Source organism: Enhydra lutris, unplaced genomic scaffold (genome assembly GCF_002288905.1).
Source record: "Enhydra lutris kenyoni isolate GAN:26980312 unplaced genomic scaffold, ASM228890v2 scaffoldscaffold34, whole genome shotgun sequence".
NCBI lineage: Eukaryota > Metazoa > Chordata > Mammalia > Carnivora > Mustelidae > Enhydra > Enhydra lutris.
The window spans coordinates 10,701,838-10,724,429 of NW_019154118.1; the positions used below are offsets into that span (position 1 = coordinate 10,701,838).

Here is a 22,592-nt window from a genome sequence, read left to right on the forward strand (position 1 = left end):
GGGATTCTCTCTCTCCCTCTGCCCCTCCCCCCTTGCACATGCACTCTCTCTATATACATACAAACAAACAACAAAAAGCCAAACATATACTTGTGAGGACTGTGACATTAAGGGAGATAATTGGATCTCTCTTTCCTTAACAAGGTGTTATACACACACACACACCAGAAATAATCTCAAATACTGAGAACAAACTGGTGGTTACCAGAGGGCAGAGGATAGGGAATGGGCAAAATAGGTGAAGGGGATTAAGAAGCCAATACAAAGATTCTTCAAACAACTCCTAACACAATAGGAACTCTGACTAATGGTGTCTCTGAGGAGTATGGGCGCTTGAATAAGTTTGAGGATTGGCAGGTTTAAGCCTCAAAAAAATCTTAATATTTTTTATTTGAAACATGTAATTTAAGTAAAGTTCTAGGATAGATTTCTCATCCTAGGATTGCAATAAGGGGAGAAAAAAATAGGCAGAATGAATAAATAAAAGTGTCAGAGACAATGCCAGGAGTCTCTTCCTTTCATTTTTAAGGTTAGCTTTGGGGACCCTGTGATCCACTGTTGGAAAAGCATAAAGTGGGAAAGGACATAATTTTTGACCCTGAGTATAGTACTATGAGGTGGGCTAGGAGTCAGAAACTAGGGTTTTTATTTATAGGTTAACCAAGTGCTAGCTCTTAGATGTGGGATAGTAAGTAAGTTAATATGTCAGTTTCCTTTTAGTACAGGAGGAATTTCCTCATTGAGCCTTGTAAAATTACATTATTAATGCATGTGAAAATGCTCTGTAAACCTCAAAATTCAATATAAATGAGAGATATCAAAACAACTGGGCTTGTCTTGGGGAAGGAAAGCAAGAGTTTGCAGTCAGAAGAGCAGACAAACAACCAGCAGAAGGAGAAAGAGTCTCCAGGCATTATACTCTTCATGCCCAGCTGTCATGAAGCAGACACTGCCTACCTATGTGGTCTTGTCCAAAGACCATGGGTCATGAGAATTTTTAACTGCCTTCCAAAATTCAATTTCAACTACCATATCTTATCAAAGGTAGATGGAGCTTTATGACTTACCTGACTATTACCACCAGGTTAAGTGATGCTGGGCATTTGCGAGTTCTTCTGTTTGGTCTCACGTAATGCATGCATGTGCACACACACATTGATGAGACAACTGTATCATCAAACACTAGTGGCCCAGAATCTGATTCTGGCAAAATCGTAGAGTTGATTCCACATAAGAATTTAAGGAGTATTGATGAAGAGTAACAGTTTAAGACCAACTAAGCATAGCAAGAAAAGTAATTCTACTGACCCTCAGTTCTCTATTATTGAAGGAAACTTTTATTTGGATCTATTTGGATCTGAAGGAGATGATTTGAAATGAAAGTTCCCATTGGGGTTTATCATCCCTGTGGTTGGACTCTATAGGGAAGAAACAATTACAAAGGACATATTTCATATCTGTTGGCAATATAGTAGGCATTCCTATTGATCCCTGGGGTGTTTAAAATAAACATCAAACTTTCCCCCTAAGTGTTAAGATTAATAATGATTCTATGGCAAATATCAAACTTTTGACACTGTGTTGAAAATTAAATTGCTTTGTCAAACCACAAAATTTTATTAAATTTTTTCTTAGCATTTTTTTATTAGCATAGAATGTCTTATTTGTTCCAGGGGTACAGGTCTGTGATTCAGCAGTCGTACACAATTCACAGCACTTTCCTTAGCATTTTTGATATTCTATAATCCAGCCAAACCCATTTCATCATCCACCAACATAGAAGAACTTTTTATTTGTAACTCATCTAACCATTTTAGAGAACTATACAAGGAGAAAAAGAATAAGCAACCTATTTCCATTCTGTGATTTCCAAAAGGTGTGGAAAGCACATATCCACGCAGTTTTCCAGGTCAGTCTTAATTTCAAATATGTGATATTTTTGCCAATCTAAATGGTCATGAATTGTCTTTTCATTTCTTTATCAAAAATTTCACAGCTTTATTGAGGTATGACTGACATACAATCAATTGCACATCTTTAAAGTGTACAACTAGGTAAATTTGGCATATCATCACCAAAATTAAGGAAATGAACATATTCACCCCCTTAGTAATCCTTCCTCTCAACCTTCCTCCACCCATCCCCAAGGCAACCAGGAATCTATTTTCTGTTTCTCTAGCTTGCACTTTCAAGACTATTATACTTACAGAACCGTACTATATAAACTCCTTGCTTGACTTCGTTTGTTCAGCATAATTATTTTGAGATTCATTCATGGTCTTATGTGGATCAATGGTTTCTTTCTTTTTCTTTTCCTTTTCTTTTTTTTTTTTTTTTTGGCATGAGGATGTCTAATTTTTTGAGCACTGTCAGATTGCCTTGGCAAATGGTTTTCTTGAGATCAATTGACCATCTATGTGTAGATCTAATTTTTTTATTCTACTCCATTTATCTGCCATCTATCTTGATGCCTATATCACACTGTCTTGTTAGTTGTAGCTTCAGAATATGACTTGAAGATTATAATGTAGACCTTGCAGCATTGTTCTTCTTTATGAAAGGTTTTGTTTTGTTTTCCATTCCAGGCTTTTTGTACTTCCTTATGAATTTTAGAAATAGTTCATCAATCTTTGCAAAATGCCTACTGGGCTTTTGAATAGGATTATATTCATATTGAATCTATGAATAAATTTGAGGAAAACTAGCATCATGATAATGAGTCTGCTGATGCAGGAATACGGTATATTCAGGTTTTCTTTAATTTCTCTCAACAAGGTTTTGATTCTAAAGATTTATATAAAATTAAGCCAGATTTATCACTAAGGATTTCATTTATTTGGTACTTTTTGAAAATGGTATCTTAAATTTTAGTTTCCTTTTGTTCATTGGTAATTATTGAAAAGGATGGATTTTTATATAATTGTTTTGTATTTTTAAATTTTATTTAAAATCAATTAATATGTGGTGTACTATTAGTTTGAAAGACAGAATTTAGTGATTCTCAGCTGCATATACACCCAGTACTCATTACCTCATGTGCCCTCCTTAATGTCCATCACCTATTTACCTAATCCCCCCCACCCTACCTCCAGCAACCCTCACTTTGTTTCCTATAGTTAAGAGTCTTGTATGGTTATCCTCCCTCTCTGATTTCAACAGATGAAGGGATAAAGAAGATGTGGTATACATATACAATGGAATACCATGCAGCCATCAAAACCACGAAATCTTGCCATTTGCAATGATGTGGATGGAACTAGAGGGTATTATGCTAAGCAAAATAAGTCAATCAGGCAAAGACAAATATCATATGATCTCTCTGATATAAGGAATTTAAGAGGAAGGGCAGGGGTGTCATGGGGGAAAGGGAGGGAAAAATGAAACAAGATGGGACTGGGGAGGGAGACAAACAATTAGGAGACTCTTAATCTCAGGAAAATACACATACATTTCTGCATGCCACTTTACAATCTATTTAGGAATAGTAACATTATCCACATCCATGGATCACTCACTAATGGACCCACAAAGGGCATCTTTCTTTTTAAATGGTCAGAGAAAAGGAAAACATGCTTCTCATGTTGAGGACAGTGAGCTATTTGAGGCAGGCTTGGGGAAGATTCATGTTAAAAAAAAAAATTAACAGGGCTCATTTTCTTGAAGACCTAACTGCTTAAAAATGTGATGGTGAAAAAAACCTCACATTTTTATATTGAAAATTGCAGATCTAGTAGGAAATTGAATATGAGTTTTTAAAAATGGCAGCACACTTAAACTACCTCCCTCTCTCCTCATGCCCTGTCCCTAGTATTCTCTCATCTGCCAACAGAGTTACTTCGTGGAAACTATTCAGAATTCTCTTAAGAGCACAGAACCCAGACTTAGGAGACTTGTACTTGAAATCTGCCTCCACCAGAAAATGCCTTAGCCTTTGTCTTCCACAGTTCTAGCAGTAGAATTGTGTAGACATTCGGTTACATAGATAAAGCGAGTCACTAGGAGAAGTCTGACAGGCTGTCCCGAGAGGCTCTGCAGGAAGATAGTCACGATCCTGGTGTGTTCCTCATGGTCTAAAATCCGCCTTCAGCCCCGCAAGCTCAGAAACCTGATTTTGTCTGCAGGCAGACAGGAAATCGTTCTTTTGAGAATGGATGTCACAGTAACCAAACTCAACAAGGCGATGGGCATGAGCAGACTGCTTCCTTTGTTTTTTAACTGCAACGGAATCAGGACACCTGGAGATATTATCAGTCTTCTGACACGGTCCTGCTTCCTGGGAGATCAATCCATTACCTGAAGGCCAGTGCATTAATTCAGAAAGAGAACTCTGTTACAGGAACTTGCATAATGCAATGTGTGTGACTCATTCTTTCCCCATGGAGAGATCTGAGCGTGAAGCCAAATCAGTACAAAGGCTTAGGGGTTACATCACTGGTTCACTTAACATTTAAGAGAAATTAATGGTAAAAAGTCGAACACATAAATATTCAGGTGAGGAGACAGGATTTGTCACATTGCATAAAATAAGTTACAACCCTGCATTGTCTACAGGAGACATGCTCTAGATCCAAAGACACAAATGACTTGAAAATAAAGCATTGTACACATGGAAGAGATGTCGTGGCTCATTAATATCTAATGAAATCCACTTCAGAATCAGGAAGAAAGAGGGCATTGTTTAGTAATAAAGGGGTCAATCCTCCAAGAAGATCTAAAAATGTAAATGTGTGTGCACCTGATAGAATATAAAAATATAGGGGCACCTAGATGGCTCAGTCGGTTAAGCAGCCGCCTTCTGCTCAGGTCATGATCCCAGAATCCTGGAATCGAGTCCCACATCAGGCTCCTTGCTCCGAGGGAAGGCTGCTTCTCCCTCGGCCACTCTGCCTGCCTGTACTCTCTTTATCTCTCTGATAAATAAATAAATAACATCTTAAAAAAAAGAATATCAAAATATAAATCTGGTAGAGATAAAAAGAGAAATATACAAATCCACAGTTATAATTGGCACATGACCCTCTCCTCAGGGCACTTTCAAACTATGAGTCAAATAAGAAATACAAAATAAACATTATATATCCTTTTCTTAAAATAGACAAGATCACTAGAATTTTTACTCTAAAGTTAGATATTAATTTTTATGAGGAACAACACTGGATGGCTGAAAGAGGACCTCATTTTTATTTTTGCACTTCTTCTGGCTTTGCATGTTATTTTATAAAGGCCATTTAGCCTCCCTGTGTCTTAAACAACTCCTTTGAGAGGCAGGGGGGCTGTTTTACCTGATAGTTACGTTCTATCCACTTCTTACTTTCTAGGAGGATATGAAAAATCATTTCTTATTTTCATGCAGATGACGCATTTCCCACTGATTTTATAGGATTTTACAATATTTTATTTAAGTGGATATCTCATATGCATATTATTAAAAACATGGCTCTCTTTCCCACAGTTCTGTGCGAGCGTGTATATATGTGTGTTTGAGTTCGTGTGTGGTTTTGTCATTGCTGTTGTTCCAGATAATAGTTATAAGGGTAGAACATTTTTAAGAAAATATCCCTTAGACTTTTTAAATCATTAAACACATAATATGTACCTTTTGGAAATATGGAATGTAATTTAAAATAACTGTAATGTTTTTGTCTACTAATTCTACTTTTCTAGGTCTTTGAATATTGACCTTTTAAATCCTAATTATGGGCCTTGTGTTTCTGTTTCTCTATATGTCTGGAAAATTTTTTTAATTTTAATTTTAATTTTTAAATTCCAGTATAGTTATCATACAATGTTGTATTTCTTTCAGGTCTACAATATAGTGATTCAACAATTTTATACATTACTCAGTGCTCATCATGATAAGTGTTTTATGTCTGGTAATTTTTGATTCTATAATGTGCTTAAGTTATTTGGAAAAATGACCACACACCTAAACTGTGACCTTTTTGGATTTCCACTAAATGTCCCATATCTTCTTTACTTGTGATGTGGGAAACAGGCAGAAGAAAAATTATTAAATTTCCTTACCCACTAACAAGCCCTTAAAATAGGCAGAGTGACATTCCTCTAGGGACTTAACTTCTCCCACCTTAAGGCTTTGCTAAGTCAAAAGGCAATCCTAGCCTGACCAACCCCTACCCCCAACCGGGATCCTGTAAGTCTACTTTAACAATTTTTTTGGAAACTTTATCTCTAAACCCTCCAAGATAATGTTGACAATCATTCCCAAGCATATGGCCCACTAATATACATCTAAAGGGTCTCATGAAAAGGTTTTATTACTGGTAATGAATAACCTTTTCCCCAACAATAGCTAGACCCTCAAGGTCCTAGAAACCTTGCTTAGAAAGGTTTATACGTCTGGAAAATTTTTTTAATTTTAATTTTAATTTTTAATTTAATTTTTAAATTTTTAAATTAAATTAAAATTTTTAAATTTTAAATTCCAGTATAGTTATCATACAATGATCCCCTTAGAGACTTAAGCCATCCCTGACCTCATCCCAACTTGCAAGTATATAATGGAACACTCCTCACAACTCCGGGGCAGCAGTTCTTTCTGAGCACGGGTCCTGTCCCACCATTTTACACCAACGATGTCTCAAGAATTCTTTCTTGTCCATTGGCTCCAAGCTCTACATCATTGAACCTTATCTATATTCTAAGACTTCATCACTTGGGAAGGTCAGAACTTGAATGATTTCTAGCTCTAAGCTAGTACTTGAAATATTTTTACTTATAGCCCCTACTTGTTATAATTGTTTCAGAACTTTTCTTTGCCTAGCTTTGTGGAATTTTACCCTACACATTCACAAATTAGTGTTTAGCCATTCACTCAAGAGGATCCCATGTTGGGGCACCTGGGTGGCTCAGTTGGTTGAGCATCTGACATGGACTCAGATCATGATTTCAGGGTTCTGGGATGAGCCCCGAATGGAGTCCCCTGCCCCTGCTGCCACACCACCCCCCCATAGGATCCTGGCAAGAGAACCAAACTTCATCTGTTCAGCAGTCAATTTTGTACTGTCAGTCCCTAACTGACTCTTTGTCCTTAACCTCACTGAACCTACTTTACTTTTACTCTTGAAAAATGCTTTGCCAAAACTTATTCTAGCATAATGAATTGATGAGTTTGTAAAGTCTGATTCAAAACATAGAGAAGTGGGAGCCTGATGTGCCTAGGATGAAGAAAGTTTCACATAAAAAACTATATTTTAACTAGGTGTTTGATGATAAGACTGAATTTGTCTGGCTGAAGACTGGAGGGAGCATGTGTGGTAGAAAAAATAAAGGCACAGAAAAAACAGAGAAGCAACTAGAAAAATGTTCTCCCTTTCAAAAACATGCATCATCTCATCACCCTTACATGAGGCCCCAGTGTTGTGGCTGGTTCAGTCTAGCAGATTCCCTGAATGAACTCTGATTCTGGAAAGAAAGAGGAAAGAAGAGTTGCCTTTGCTTCTGCCCCCACTTCCTTCCCATCATCCTCTTCCATTTCCCTCACCCCCTTCTTTATCCCATCACCCCTTCCTTTCCATTACCCCCTTTCTTCTCATCACCCTCTTCCATTGCTATCACCCCTTTTCCTTCCCATCACCCCCTTCCATCCCATCACCTCTTTCCTTCCCATCACCCTCTTCCATTGCCATCACCCTTTTTCCTTCTCATCTTGCCCTCTTCCCTTGTCCCACTTCCCTTCTCTTTCCATGACCTCCTTCTCATTTCCTTTCTTTTCTTCAAATTATTGTTTGGATTGGAAAGGCACATCTCTCATACTAAGCTCATTAGGCAAAAGAACAAAGGAATGTTAAGGAAGAGCACTCAAGTCACAGCCTTTTGGTAAGCAGAGAATCCAATGCCATAGAGCATAGAGCAGTAGTAGTAGTGGACTTTGTATTGCCCCCCCTGGCTGTGCTGAGGAGCTCAAAGGCAAACTCAGATTTGTAGTACTGAAAAACAATAGAATCAATCACCTTTAAGCAGTTTCTGCCTGTTTAGTCTCCACATTCTCTTTTATCCACTGCCTTAGCTCCCAGGCATGGACTGTTGCTAGGTCCAAGACCAACAGACAGATTTTGTGGTTGATCTCTGATTCACCCTGAAAAACAATCTGAAGGGTTTGAAGAGGTGGGGGGGGTGGGAGGTTGGGGGAACCATGTGGTGGGTATTAGAGAGGGCCCGAATTGCATGGAGCACTGGGTGTGGTACAAAAAACAATGAATACTGTTATGCTGAAAATAAATTTTAAAAAATGATTAAAAAAAAAAAAAAAAAGCCTGCCTCAGGTCTCATCCAGAAGCTCTTCTTTGACACAGCTTCTTTACATTCCACTAGTCACAGAACATCACCTGGGGCCCCGTGGTAGAAGCGCACATTTTTCAACAACTCCTAGACCATGAAATGGTGGCTTATCTGATGCAAGCATTCGAGAGTGTAATTAGATAATCATGCCAGCCAAAATGAAGAAGGGCTAGAGTAAGGGGAAAGAAGCAGAGGATGTGGTAGGAGGAAAACAGGAGAAGAAAACAGAGTGAGGAAAAGAAGGACTAGGCTGTCTTGCTAACTGGGAAGAGATCATCCTTCCTGGGCAGGATAATTTATTAGTTATGTGAACTTAATTCACTTTATGACTTCAAACCTTAGCTTCTTTATCTGCAAAAGGGGCATTGATAATATCTGTGCTCTACATCACACAAAAGGAAGAATCTTTGCAAGCAGTGTGGTGCTGGTAAAGTATAGCTACCAATCTCTATCAGTTCCCAGAAAGGAAGGCTACTTGCTGTAGCACATTCCTCAGAGATGATTTGACCTCCTTGTTCCTGAGGCTGTAGATCAAGGGGTTCAGCATGGAGGTGACCAGGTTATTCAGGATCTGGACAGTTGCACTGAGCCAAGGATTGGGGGTGGGCTGCAGGTAGATGAGGACAACTGGCATAAAGGAGAGGAGGATGGCAGTAAGGTGGGCACTGCAGGTGGAGAAGGCACGGCATCTGCCTTCAGTAGATGAATTTGCAGGATGGAGCAGACAATGCAGCTGTAGGAGGTGAGGATGAGAAGGAAGCAGGTGAGGGGCATGAGGCCCACACTGATGAACCCCACCATCTCCAGGGCTGAGGTATCAGCACAAGCCAGCTTCAGCATCACAGGGATATCACAGAAGAAATAGTCCACCTCGTTGGCGCCACAGTAGGGCAACTGGAAGGTGAGAGCAGTTAGAAAGGTGGCCTGAATGCAGCCCAAAAAGGAGGTCCCCACGGCCAGGCTGGCGCACGCTCTGTGGCTCATGATCACCGTGTAGCGCAGAGGGTAGCAGATGGCGACAAAGAGGTCATAGGCCATCACCGTGTACAGGAAGCACTCAGTACAGCCCAGGAAGTGGTAGAAGAAGAGCTGGGACGCGCAGCCTGCGTAGGAGATGACCCGGCTGTTCCCTGAGAGGTAGAAGCGCATCTTGGGGGAGCTCACAGAAGGGAAAAATATGTCACACACAGACAGTTGACACAAGAAAAAGTACATGGGGGTGTGGAGCCGAGTGGAGGAGACAATCGCCAGGAGGATGAGCAGGTTCCCCAGAAGAGTGAAGATGTAGAAGCCCAAAAACAGGACAAAGAGCATGCTCTCCAGGTCCTCCGTGTGGGGGATGCCCAGCAGGATAAATTCAGTCACTACTGAGAGATTCCTCATCTCTGTCAGATGTTGGACTTCACAAAAGAACAAAGGTATCCAAAGTGTGAACACTGATGTAAAACAGTTCTCTGATGGATGGGATGGTTTCATGTTTAACAAACAATAATCAACCTTATGTAAAGGAATTTCTACATAAAAAGATAAAGAATAAAAATTCTTGACTATATTCTGAAAACTTTGGCTTTGATCAAGTTAGGTTAAGTTCACTATATTTTCTTACCTACAGATTATAATTAAAAACTCTGGAAGTGGGGCACCTGGGTGGCTCAGTTGGTTAAGCAGCTGTCTCTTGATTTCAGCTCAGGTTGTGATCTCAGGGTCTGGGGATTGAGCTCTGCATCAGGCTCTGTGCTTAGTGGGGAGTCTGCTTGATAATTCTCTCTCCCCCTTCCCATCCCCCTACCCCTGCTTGTTCTCTCTCTCCCTGTCTTTCTCAAATAAATAATTAATCTTTAAAAAATTAAAATCAAAATAAAAACTCTGGCAGGGCACCTGTCTGGCTCTGTTGGAAGGCCATGCAACTCTTGATCTCTCAGGGTTGTGAGTTCAAGCCTCATGTTGGGTGTAGAGATTACTTAAATAAATAAAACTTAGAAAAAAAAATCACCCTGGATAAAATACAAAATGCATTTACTTAAAAACTCTGGAAAGTAAACAGAAGGAAGCAGATTGTGAAAGGGAGACAAACCCTGGAGAAGCCCACACAGATATGTTTCTACTTTTTCCTCTTTTCTCTTGTGCTTTTGAGCTGAGAGAGGGGGTGGGTGGTCACAATTACAGAATTGTGTGGTGGCTGCTCCAGATTCAGAAATTCCAATAGATAACCCATCTTTTTGACCGGAGAACCTGATAAAAGGTGTTTCCATGATCAAAGAGTGTGAGGGAATCCCTGGTTCCCCCCCTTCTCTTTTTTCTTCTAGTCCTGCCCCAAGGCAATTCTATAATTTATGTGGCAGCAGTATGAACGATAAGAATCTGGAGACGAATTCCAACTTCTGGACAAAGGAGTCTCACATTGAAGAGCAAGAGGAAGAAAATATTTGTGTAAAAACAAACATACTGGACTATATATTTATGATGTATTTTGAATGTTTGTTATACTTTAATAAAGCTGTTAAGTTAAGGAAGGGAAGAGATAGAAAGAAAATAACTCCAAACCAACATGTAGTTGCAATGCTAGATGCAAAGAAAAATGAAGACTCCAAAGAAAGGGTCAGTGACATACTGGGGAAAAAAAAAAAGTCATCTGTGTTTACAAGCAGCTTGTTTCTTGTTACTCACTTTAGACATACTAGAAGATTCTCTGTATGAACTTCTGACTTAACGGGACTCTGTCCTTGAAGAACTTTCATCACAGCCTCACCCTGGAAACCTTCCTCCTTTGGTCAGTGAAGACTCAGAGTTCTTTGATCCTTGACTGTGACTAGGCACAATGATTAATTTGCCCTTCCAGGTGCTATCTCTAAGACAATGAGTCCATGATCCTCTTGATTTCTAGTCCTTTCCAAGTAAGAGTCATCTTCAAGGACTAAAAATCTAGCAGCTCCCTACAATTGGAACTCAACACTTCAGTGGATAAGAATCAGACGGTGTCAGTGACAGGCGAGAAAAAAATCTGAACATTCATAGTGTTCACAGGGAACATGGTGGAATTTTCTGCAGTATGATAACAAGATAACCCAAGTCATGTTCTCGGGTTCCCAGAAGAACACAGCATATCACAGCCACAGGAGCTGAAATTACGTGTTTATAAAAGAAGGTGCCAAGAGTATATACCATCAAGACTTGAACACACTCATTCCCTCTGGATCTGACTTTCAGATCCCTTTGGGCATTTCTCATGATCCCATCAGTGGTAGCTCTGAGGGAGCAATTAGATTAAAGTTCAAAATAATAATAGATATGAAATGAAAAATATCTCCATCCCTTCTAAGTCTGCTGGCCTGGAAAATGGACTCCAGTACTGAATTCAAGGCTTCAGGCTAAGTACTTTTTTTTTTGCCTCCCATATTTGCCTATCTTTGCCTATGGTAATATGGCAACACCCTATTTCATAGTATGTAAACATTTCTAGGACTATGTAGATATCTAAAATAAGTATCACTGTTGCAGATAGGTTGTAATAAATAATAAGCAATTATTTAATTATTATCTTACATGTTTTTTCTAGAATTTCACCTAACAAAACAGCATTAATCAAATAAGTACATTTAAAGAAAGATTATAAATTGGTAGTGTGTTTAAACCATCCCAAATGAAAATGGTTTGTTTTGTTCTGTTTTTTGTTGTTGTTTTTTTTAATAACAGTAATATGGTTTGAGCATTTGCCAGGTACTATGCTAATTTGTTCTTATGTTCTTATATGTTTAAATTTAAGCTTCAAAACAACCTTATAAGTAGGAGAGGAATAAAAGCACCAAGAAATTTAGAACTTGATCACATAGCTAGAAAATGACTGTGCTGAGATTAAATCCCAGGTCTGATTCCAGGCCAAAGCCTTAAATTCTTCCATTGTGACACCTCCTGAGACATTTTCATTAGAAAAGAAGAAATGTGGCACTTGCTTTCAAATTCTTGAGGAGGTGCTATACTGAATTTTTATGTGCTTTTTCATGGTGAATAACCAGTAAAAAAGAGTGGAACTAAAAAAAAGTTAGGTTTCATTTCAGTATAGAAAAAAAATTAATGGGATAAGATGCCTTGTGAAGGATTGAGTTTTTAATCACTGTAAGAGTTTAAGTATGAGTAAGATGACATTCCTGCGGGGATGTAATGACCTTGTATCACTAATTTGAATGCAAGATTACCCTATGTACATCCTTAATGTCCTTTACAATTTTGAGATTCTTTGATTTTATTATATTGTTCATCTTTTCAATATATCTGAGAAGATACAATAAAGCTTAACAAATCGTTCTTCTATTGAAGAAGGATGAGACCCCTAAAGAAGGCCTCCAGGCATAATTGGTCTGGGCTCAAATGCAAAATTCAGTAGATATGAAGATAGCAGTGTTTATCTCATAACACTAAGTGTATCTGGCTTACCAAGCCATTAACTTGGTAATGGTAAGACTGGTATTCTCAATATTTTGGTGCCAAACATATGGAATAAATTCATACTTGTTTGCTTTTTTTTTAAGATTTTATTTATTTATTTGACACAGAGAGAGAGAGAGAGAGAGTACAAGCAAGGGGAGTGACAGGGAGAGGGAGAAGGAGGCTCCTGCTGAGCAGAGAACCCAAGAAAGGGCTCGATCCCAGAGTTCTGGGATCATGATTGAGCCAAAGGCAGACGCTTAACTGACTTAGCCACTCAGATGCCCCAATTCATACTTGTTTTCTAGAATATACTGTAGCTACACATCAAAAATAAAACAAACTCCAAGATAACCTAAGTATCACATATCCTTAACAAAAAAAGGAATATTAAATATGATCTAAAACTGAAGGGAATTCAGGATGTCACTAAATCTGGATAATGAATTATAGTAGGTCAAAAGATTTTTATTTGTTATAAATTCCATTTAGGAAACCCAAGTAAGGGAAATGAGCACAAATCATGGTTTATAATATTCTCTGACTACACTTTTACCCCATGAATTGACACTTAAGATACCTTATCCCAATTCACTTTTATGCCCCCTTTTTAAATAGTTCCCAAAAAATGATGTGGCTGACAGAATGATTAAGAATTCCATTGTGGGATGGTGTGGAGGAGGAGGAGATAGGCAAAAAGAAGGTTTGAGCAGAGAAGTAAAGGGCAACTTCCCCCAAGGTCATGTCTTGGAGTCTGAGCAGGAGAAGACCCTCTAAATGATCATTTATATTTGGTTATTTGGATGTCACTGGATAGATTTTACTAATATTGGGATGGAACACAAAAATAAGTGGCTGCATAGATAGCAAAGCACTAGGTGGAGAATGTTGGCGGTTGAAGGAAGCTCAGTGATAATGATCGCTTGAGTCTGTGAACAGATGACTTTGAGATTCTCAGTGTTTCAGGGATCATGAGCCCAGTGGTGTTGTGGTTTATGTGCAAGAGTGTCATTCACATCCAGCTAACCCTGAGATTATCCATCTCTGAATCTCTTTTTTCCAGGATTTTTCCAGATTCTTCCGGGGATTGTTGGAAGCCTATTGCTCACTCAAACTAGGATTCATAATCTAAAGGAGGTTCTCTGTTTCTCCTGAAACTTACCTCTTTACCTCTCTCACTTTCTAGCTTATATATAGACTAGCATGCACAAGGACTTATGCATTTAACCTTAGAAAATTAAAGAACTCTAGAGGTATAGCAGTTAGCATGGTAGTAAATAGCAAAAGAAAACATAATCCTGACTGAGCAAAAAAATAGTGATATAGCAGAAAGAATAAATGTAGAGAAACCAGAAATCTTGTGATTTTTCCCTAACTTCCCCACATGTTTGTTGTTTGAGCTTAGAAAATAAAAGAGAGGGGTGCCTGGGTAGCTCAGTTGTTTGGGCATCTGACCCTTGGTTTTGGATCATGAGGTCATGACCTTAGGGTCGTGAGGTCAAGTCCTGCATTGGGCAGCACACTCAGCAGGGAGTTGCTTCCCGATACTATTCTACCATGTGATTTGCCACATCAACCCATTAGATTTCAAATCTACTTAATTTTGTTTAGTCTCTAAAGCGTACATGAATTCAAGATACTTGAATATCTTGTTTCAGGTACTTCTTGACTATTAACAGGACTTAATGACTTAAAAAAATCAGATATTAACAAGTTACCATATCTGTGTTGTGATTTACAATAGAACAAACTCAGGACTAGTATTTCTTAATCCTTGTATAGGAACAACAAAGGATGCTACCAGTTATCTTAAAGATCCTCAAAGAATTCTCCAAAGTTACACTTAATTGAACTAAAACCAGAAAGCCATATGTATCACTTAAAGTTTAATGGGTGAAGACCACATTGGATAAGTGCTGGTTTTCATATAAATATTTTATAGAGGGAAAGCAATTACCAAGACAATTATCAAGGACCTATGAGGTGGCAAGCATTCTGCTATTTGGAGATATGGCTGTGAACCATATGTGCAGGGGTATCCCTTAATGGAGCTTACAGTCTAGTGTGAATTTGCACAATAAACAGACCATTACGAGCTGGAATAATAGATATCAGAGCAGGAGGATATTGGATCGGGCACAATAACAACAAATTCATGGGTCTGTAACTCAGATTTTCGAGTTCTGATTAAGTTTCTTAGGTTTGAAATAGAGGAAATAGTTCAGAAAAAGAAAGTATGGGTAGGATATGGTGGTAAAGAGGCTTTCCCAGACTAGAGATGCAAAAGCTAAAAATATAGGTCCAAAAGCTGAAGATTACATCATCATATTGCTACAATTTTCATTGTCTTTACACAGGAAAAAGGAGATTTCGAACCACTGCTAGAAGATACTTTCATTATGGCTGAGAACTGAGTTTTTATCAGTTGTACAAAGGAAAAGGGGAGGGGGTGATGGTAACAGCATTAGTGAGTGGGTCCCTATATCCAGATCATTCTTAGTACTTCCAGTCTGTGTCTCAGAGATACTCAGAAGAGAAAAATCCAGAGAGCAGTGACATCAAAAGCCCATAGGATAAAGAAATAATGTCAATAGAATCCCACTAAATGAGGCTGTATATTGGCAAATGGGCTAAAGTTAAACATATCAATTCATACAACATAAGAGACAATGGCTTAGGCTAATAAAAGATCTTCATGTTATTTCTGATCACAAGAATATTCTTTTCTCTAACACTTTCTTCAGGGCAACATTGACATCCTTATTCCGCAAGCTATAGATCAGGGGGTTCAGCATGGGCACAATGATGGTATAAAACACAGAGGACACTTTCCCTTGGTCCATGGAGCTCACAGATGATGGCTGCAGGTACGTGAAGGCAGCAGATCCATAGAAGACAGCCACAGCTGTGATGTGAGAGCTGCAGGTGCTGAAGGCTTTGGACCTGCCTTCAGTGGAGCGGATGCGGAGGATGCTGGACAGGATGAAGGCGTAGGAGCCAAGGATCGTCAGGCTGCGGGCAAGGATATTAATTGCACTGAAGACTAGAATCAGTAATTCATTGACATGGGTATTAGAACAGGAGAGTTTTAAAAGGGAAAGAAGATCATGGAAATAATGGTTGATCACATCAAATTTGCAGAAATGAACCCTAAACATGCAGCCTGTATGAACAGATGCACAAACCAGGGCTATAACATATACTCCCCAAATCAGGGAGAAACAAGCCTGATGGGACATGATGATATTATAAAACAAGGGGCTACAGATGGCAACATAGCGGTCATATGCCATTGCTGCTAACATGTAACACTCTGCAATAGCAAAAACAAGGAAGAAATAGAGCTGAGTCATGCATTCAGGGTAGGAGATGACATTCATCTCTATCACAAAGTTCACCAACATTTTGGGGGTAATGACAGTGGAATGGCAGAGATCAATGAAGGACAAGCTACTGAGGAGGTAGTACAGGGGGTGTGCAAGTGAGCGCTGAGCCCTATCAGCGTGATCATGCCCAGGTTCCCCACCACAGTGACCACATAGGTTCCTAGGAAGAGGAAGAAAAGGGGCAGCTGGAGTTCTGGTTTCTCTGTTAGCCCAGCGAGAATGAACTTGGTCACTGTGGAATGATTTCCTGTTGCCATTTTCCTCTGAGTAGTTTCTGAAGGGGAGAGAAAAAACCATAGTTGTTGCAAAAAACTTCATTATCTTTCTCTATTTAGAGTAGGGTGCCCCATGTAGATGAGTCATGGTTTAGATATCCTCTTGGTCTGTAAGATCATTTAACTCTGAGTCAATTTATATAAGTAGAATTCATTGTGGTTTAATGTTTATTAAGCCTCATTTCCAAAAAATAATACATATATTTCATATAAAAATAATTATGTTTTCGGGCACATGGGGGTTCAGTCAGTTAAGCATCTGCTTTCAGCTCAGGTCAAGATCCTGAGGTTCTGGGATCGAGCCCCAAGTCGCACTCCCTACTTTGCGGGGAGCCTGCTTCTCCTTCTCCCTCTGCTGCTCCCCCTGCTTGTGCTCTCTCTCTCTCTCTCTCTATCAAATAAATAAATGAAATCTTTTTTTAAAAAATAGCTATATTTCTAATTACTGAAAACTCGGTAAGTGTTTTCCTATGTTGAACATTTCAGTGATCATCAAGCCAATATTTCTAAGTGGAGACTTAGAAACTTAAATATTTAGAGAAGCCAATGTAAATGAGTCACACTGACTTCATGACAACTTGGGAGCACACAATACCAAGGGGAATAGCCTGCAATTAAATTCTGGTAGGAGTGGACAGAGGCCTTATTATTTTCAGACCTTTCAGTTTTAAAAATAATTATCAGGAAATCTGAATATCTACATAAAATCTTCGGATGTTTCAATATTATTAGGAAGATGAAACAATACCTACAACCATTGTTGTGCGCAGTTTGGGCCACCGGACTGGCCCACCGTTAGTGGGTTCATGGTCCTGGAGCAGGTACTTCTGCCTTTGCTTGAAAAAGCAGTATGAATAGTGGTTAAATGGTGGCCCTTAAATTCAGATTTAGAGACTATCATGCAGTTCCTAGCTTATACAGTTTTGACTTTGACAAGTCGAACGATCTCTTTGAGTCTCGGCTTCTAAATCTGTATAAGAGAAATAACAGTATTACAGACCTTGTAATAAGCTGGGAGAGACTTACCAATCAGAGAGTGAATATCCTCAGTTATTGTGCTTACCTATTAACAGTTCATCAGTTGCAAAATAAGTTATCAACTACTCACTTCAAGTTACAGAAAGAGAAATTTTCTTTTGAAGCAGAAATGTTAATATCTCAATCCTTCTTTCTCTGCCCTTCATCTTTTCTACAAAGCAGAGGCATAAAATTAGAAAAGACAGAATTGCAAATGTCCTCCCCTATTCAGTTACATGACAAACAGGTGGTTTTACCATTATATGTGCCCAAGAGAGCTCATGCTCTCTCTTGCTCGCCCTGAAATAAATAAATAATAAAATTTTTTTTGAAAAAAGGAATAAATCACAAATGCCTGCAAGAAGACACATCTCAAAAACATTGTGTTTTTTGAAATAAATTGCACAAAATTTACCTTTAAAATTTGGAGGTATTCATCAGGATAATTAACTAGAACAGTGGTTTTCTTTGTGTGAGAATTTTTAGCAAGGGACTGGATTTATTTAATAGATATCACTGATTTTATCTTTCTTCTTAGTTTTCCTAAATGGAAATTTCGTTGTGTTCATCCACTTTGAAAATGATCCAGTGTGTTATGTTAGGTGTTTCATGATGATTTCTTTAATACTAAAAAGTATTTTTGGGGGTGCCTGGCTGGCTCAGTCGGTTAAGGGTTCTACTTTTGATTTTGGCACAAGTCATAATCTCAAGGTCCATGTGGGGCTCCATGGAGAGGTTCTCTCTCTACCCCCTCCCTCTGCTCCTCCCGCTGCTCTCTTGCTCTCTTTTTTTCTCTCTCTCAAACAAACAAATAAAACCTTTAAAAAATGTTTTTGATTAGCAGAGATTGCTGCTTGTTTACTCCTAAAACTGGCAAATTATGGTACTTTTCTTCTTCCTTAATTTCTCATTCTAGAAGATTTTCAATTTCATTAATTTATTTAAGTAAACCAACTTTTAGCTATGTTAGTTTTATGAAATATACATTTATTTTCTACTTAGATTATTTCTAATAACTTTTATTCTTTATTAATGTCTTTTTTTGAAATAATTATTTTTCTTAATTCTTATTTTATTTTTTTCAGTGTTCTAAGATTCATTGTTTATGCACCACACCCAGTGCTCCATGCAATACGTGCCCTCCTTAATGCCCACCACCAGGCTCACCCATCCCTCCACCCCCTTCCCTTCCAAAACCCTCAGTTTGTTTCTCACAGTCCATAGTGTCTTCATTATGATTTCCTGTTCTTATCCTAACTTCTTGCAATGGACAGTATCTTCAGCTTTTTTTTTTTTCTGGTATGTACATATAAATTATACATTTCTCTTGAAGCCCCATTTTAGCTGCATCTCACAAGCTTTGATATAACAAATTTAAAGTATCATTTCTGTTTCATTTTTTCATTGTCCCATGGATTATGTGGAAGTGAATTCTTAACTTTCCAAAAGTTAGGTTTTTGGGTTTTTTTATTTGTTGGTTTGTTTTTAACTAGTCCTATTTTTAAATGTTTGTCTTAATTTCATTCTGGTCAATGAACATACTGTGAATTATCTAAATCATTGCAAATCGCTTAGAATTCTTTATATTGAAGCATAAGATCAGGGATTTTTTTAAAGATTTGTTTATTTTAGAGAGAGAGAGCAGGTGAACAGGGAGAGGGGGAGAGGGAGAGGGAGAGACTCTCAAGCAGATTCAGTGCTGCACATGAAGCCCAACACAGGGCTTGATCTCGTGACCCTGAGATCATGACCTGAACCAAAATCAGGAATTAGATGCTTAACTGACTGAGCTACCCAGGTGCCCCATAAAATCAGTTTTTATAAGTATTCCCAACGGATCTTAAAATATGTTGTTTGTTTTTGAGAGGCCTGTGATGCATATCATTTCAATTATGTCCACTTTACTAACAATGTTGTTTAGACTTTGCATATGCATAGTGATTTTTTTGTCTGTTATTCTAATAGTTATTCAGATAAGTGTGTCAGTGTCTCCCACCAAAGTTTCTGATTTGTCTATTTATTACCTCAAGCCTTAAATTAAAACCTGTATTGTTATGGAATGGCCCCCTTTATATTTAGTAATGTGTCCTGGTTACAGTCGCCATTGTCTGATATTAATACATTATCATGAGATTTATTTTTGGCTAGTGTTTGCAGAGCATATAATTTTCCACCTATTTATTATTTCTGTGTATTTTTTTGAAAGAGGCAACAAATCAAACAATTATTTTAAAATAGCATCACATAAAATAGCAACAGGTAACTATCAAATACTTAACATCAAATCTAACAAAATGTGTGCAGTGTTTATACACTTAATCTTTTCAATTATTTTGAAAGAAATGACAGAAAGCCTTAATAAGGAGAGAAATTTACCATATGCATGGATTAGAAGACTAAATTGTATAAAGATATCCCTCCCAAATATAGGGATAGATCAACATATTTTATTTCCCAGATAATTACTTCTAAACAGATAATCAATATGTTAAGACACCAATAGGCTCCTAATGGGATCATTTAGCTACTTCCGGTCATCTTACAGATTTATAGAAAATATCAGCTTAGTCTGATATTGAAAGAGAATTAAGATATTGATTCTCAATAGGTTACAAGATTGCACTCTAGAAACTCAAGCACATTTTAATGTTCTAGCTTTCATCCTCTGTACTCCTTTCTCCTGTTTCAGAGGAATTCTGTGTCAAGGTCCATACTTCAGTTGTTCAGTGTGAACATGACACAGACACAAGCATACCTTGTTACTTCATATAGGCAAGTGGCACAGGTGAAAATAGTAACGAGATGTGGGTAACACAAAGTACAGTGGGCTGGTTTCTCTACAGCCAGATGTAGAACATATTTGAACCCAGAGTGTTGAGATTTCTCAATATGGTTGATCAGAGCTATCTAGGGAGATTACAGTACTTACAAAAAATGTTGAATGTAAACATGATTATGATGAAAAACAAAAGTTCGTGAATCACCATCCTGTGCTCTTAGTCCTGTTTCTGAGAGATGACCTAATTTCTGCAGGATAGCTCTGATAAAGTTTTTTCTTTCTTTCTTTTCTTGTTTTAAAAAGATTTTATTCATTTATTTGAGAGAGAGAGAGAGGTAGTTCGAGAGAAAGGGAGAAAGAGAGAACTAATGGGGGGAGGGACAGAGGAAGAGGGAGATGCAGACTCCCCACTGAGGAGGGAGCAAGAGAGACTCCATCCCAGGACCCTGGGATCATGACCTAAGCTGAAAACAGATCTTAACAGACTGAGCCACCCAGGTACCCTGATAAGATTTTTTCTAACGGTTACATCCACAGCTCTAAATAATTTGTTCATGTTGCTATTTCTAGAATTATCAATTTTGAACATTAAACAAACTTCCCATATTACAGGTGGAATTCCTTTTTATTAAAAAGGTAAAGTGGTGACTACCACCTTCTACCTCATTCCTATATCTGGTATTCTATTTTTGATGTTTTCTTAATCACTTTTGGATCTTTAAAAATATTCTCAAAATTCTTTATTCATAACTTCCAAAATTCTCTCACTTCATCTGAAGAGATTTTGTTTGTTTGTTTAATACAGAATTTCTACTCCTATTCTAGACATTGTGAATTGGAATTTCTGAGGGTAAGAAAATTTACAGAACTGAACTTTCTAAAAATAAAGCTAGAAGAAAACAAACAAAACTATCAGAGTAATTCTGGTGATTGTTCGGAAATCATTGGGTTAAGAAATTAAAGTCACCTTAGTGGTTTAAATGGAGAGCTTCAGGACTCTTTTTTTATTTAATTAAGCAATCATTACTGAAAGACAGCAAAATGCCAGGCACTGAGCTAAAGGATCACCAGGACAATGAATCCAGACACTGAAAATAGTCCAAACAAACAAGTTAAAATATGGTGGAGAAAATAATTGTTAACTTCTAATGTCAGTTTAAAAAAAAATTCCTCAGATACAAGATATGGGGTATGAAGGTGACTCCTATGAAAACATAAAATAAGCATATTTCTTAGTAAATCAATATAGCCCATAGAATAGGGGATGTTACAAAAGGTGATGGGAGGGGTGCCTGGGTGGCTCAGTCAGTTAAGTGTATGCCTTCAGCTTGAGTCATGATCCTAGGGTCCTGGGATCAAGACTGGCCTCGGGCTCCCTGCTCAGTGGGAAGTCTGCTTTCCCTCTCCCTCTGCCCTGTTCCCTGCCCCACCCCCTTGCTCACGCTTGCGCCCTCTCTCTCTTTCTAATAAATAAATAAAATTATTTTTTTAAAAGGCAATGGGAGATTTTTACTTCATTTATAAAAATGCTAGACTATGATAATGAATAAGACCTATATAATAGACCACAGAAGACCTATATCATAGCTTCCCCACCCCTAACTCAAGTGCTACAGAATTGGAATGTCATGAAGTGATCATGGTGGTGCTAAGGTATGGGTTTTAGCCACTACTTGGGGTAGTGTGGATAGCCTCTGAGCTGGTCACCAACAGCCACAAACTGTTTCATCCACTTACCCCATTATGCCATATCAATATTAAATATTGTGTGCGGCATGAGGCTAGGAAGCTCTATGCTATGCTTTTATCCATAGTTCTGTATTAGTTATGAGTGTCCTTTTTTGAGGAGGGGCATTGACAAGATAAAGGGCATTCAGTAGCTGTCAAGAGTTTGGGAGACACTTGAGAGTAATGGGATCACTTGCAGGCATCCTTATATAACCTAAGAAAAGCAAATGGGAGAAGAGTTTCCTGTGTGTAAATGTTTGAAATATTATAAGAATATACCCTTTAACCAATGTAAGGAAAAATATTCTAACATTTGAGTTATTAGAAATGGAATGAGCTATTTGTTACTAGTGATAAATTACACTCAACCATAAATCAGATGATGATCCGCATTCAGGGGCACTGGAGAAAAGATTTCCTTAATTGAATTTGTGATAAAGTACAAAAACCCACACTCTTTTGCTTCTCTCCACCCTTAGTTCTTGTATCCTCTTCCTCTGCCACAAAATACTTGGCTTCTTTCAGTTCCTGGAATATGTCATATCTTCTCAGCTGTCTACCTTTTTATTTGCTATTTTTTCACATGAAATGGCTCCACCAACCCTTTGTCTCTCTGTTGTCTGTTAAATATTATTTTTCTTTTCAAATCTCACTTAAATTGAAATAATTATGGAAACTTTCTCCAAT

At 38.1% G+C, this 22,592-nt stretch overlaps 2 protein-coding genes across 2 annotated transcripts; both read right to left on the minus strand.

Annotated features, from left to right (window-relative positions):
* Positions 1–5,082: 5,082 nt before the first annotated feature.
* On the minus strand, positions 5,083–9,681 carry LOC111153949 (olfactory receptor 149-like; the record flags this gene model as incomplete). Its single annotated transcript, XM_022513296.1, is given in 3 exon segments — positions 5,083–5,104; positions 8,778–9,003; positions 9,006–9,681. Coding segments are annotated over 3 exon segments (924 nt in total), but the record flags the coding sequence as incomplete, so codon positions are not given.
* Positions 9,682–15,428: 5,747 nt separating this feature from the next.
* On the minus strand, positions 15,429–16,393 carry LOC111153825 (olfactory receptor 8G5-like). Its single transcript, XM_022513081.1, is given in 2 exon segments — positions 15,429–16,189; positions 16,192–16,393. Coding segments are annotated over 2 exon segments (933 nt in total). The 5' UTR covers positions 16,364–16,393.
* Positions 16,394–22,592: the final 6,199 nt, after the last annotated feature.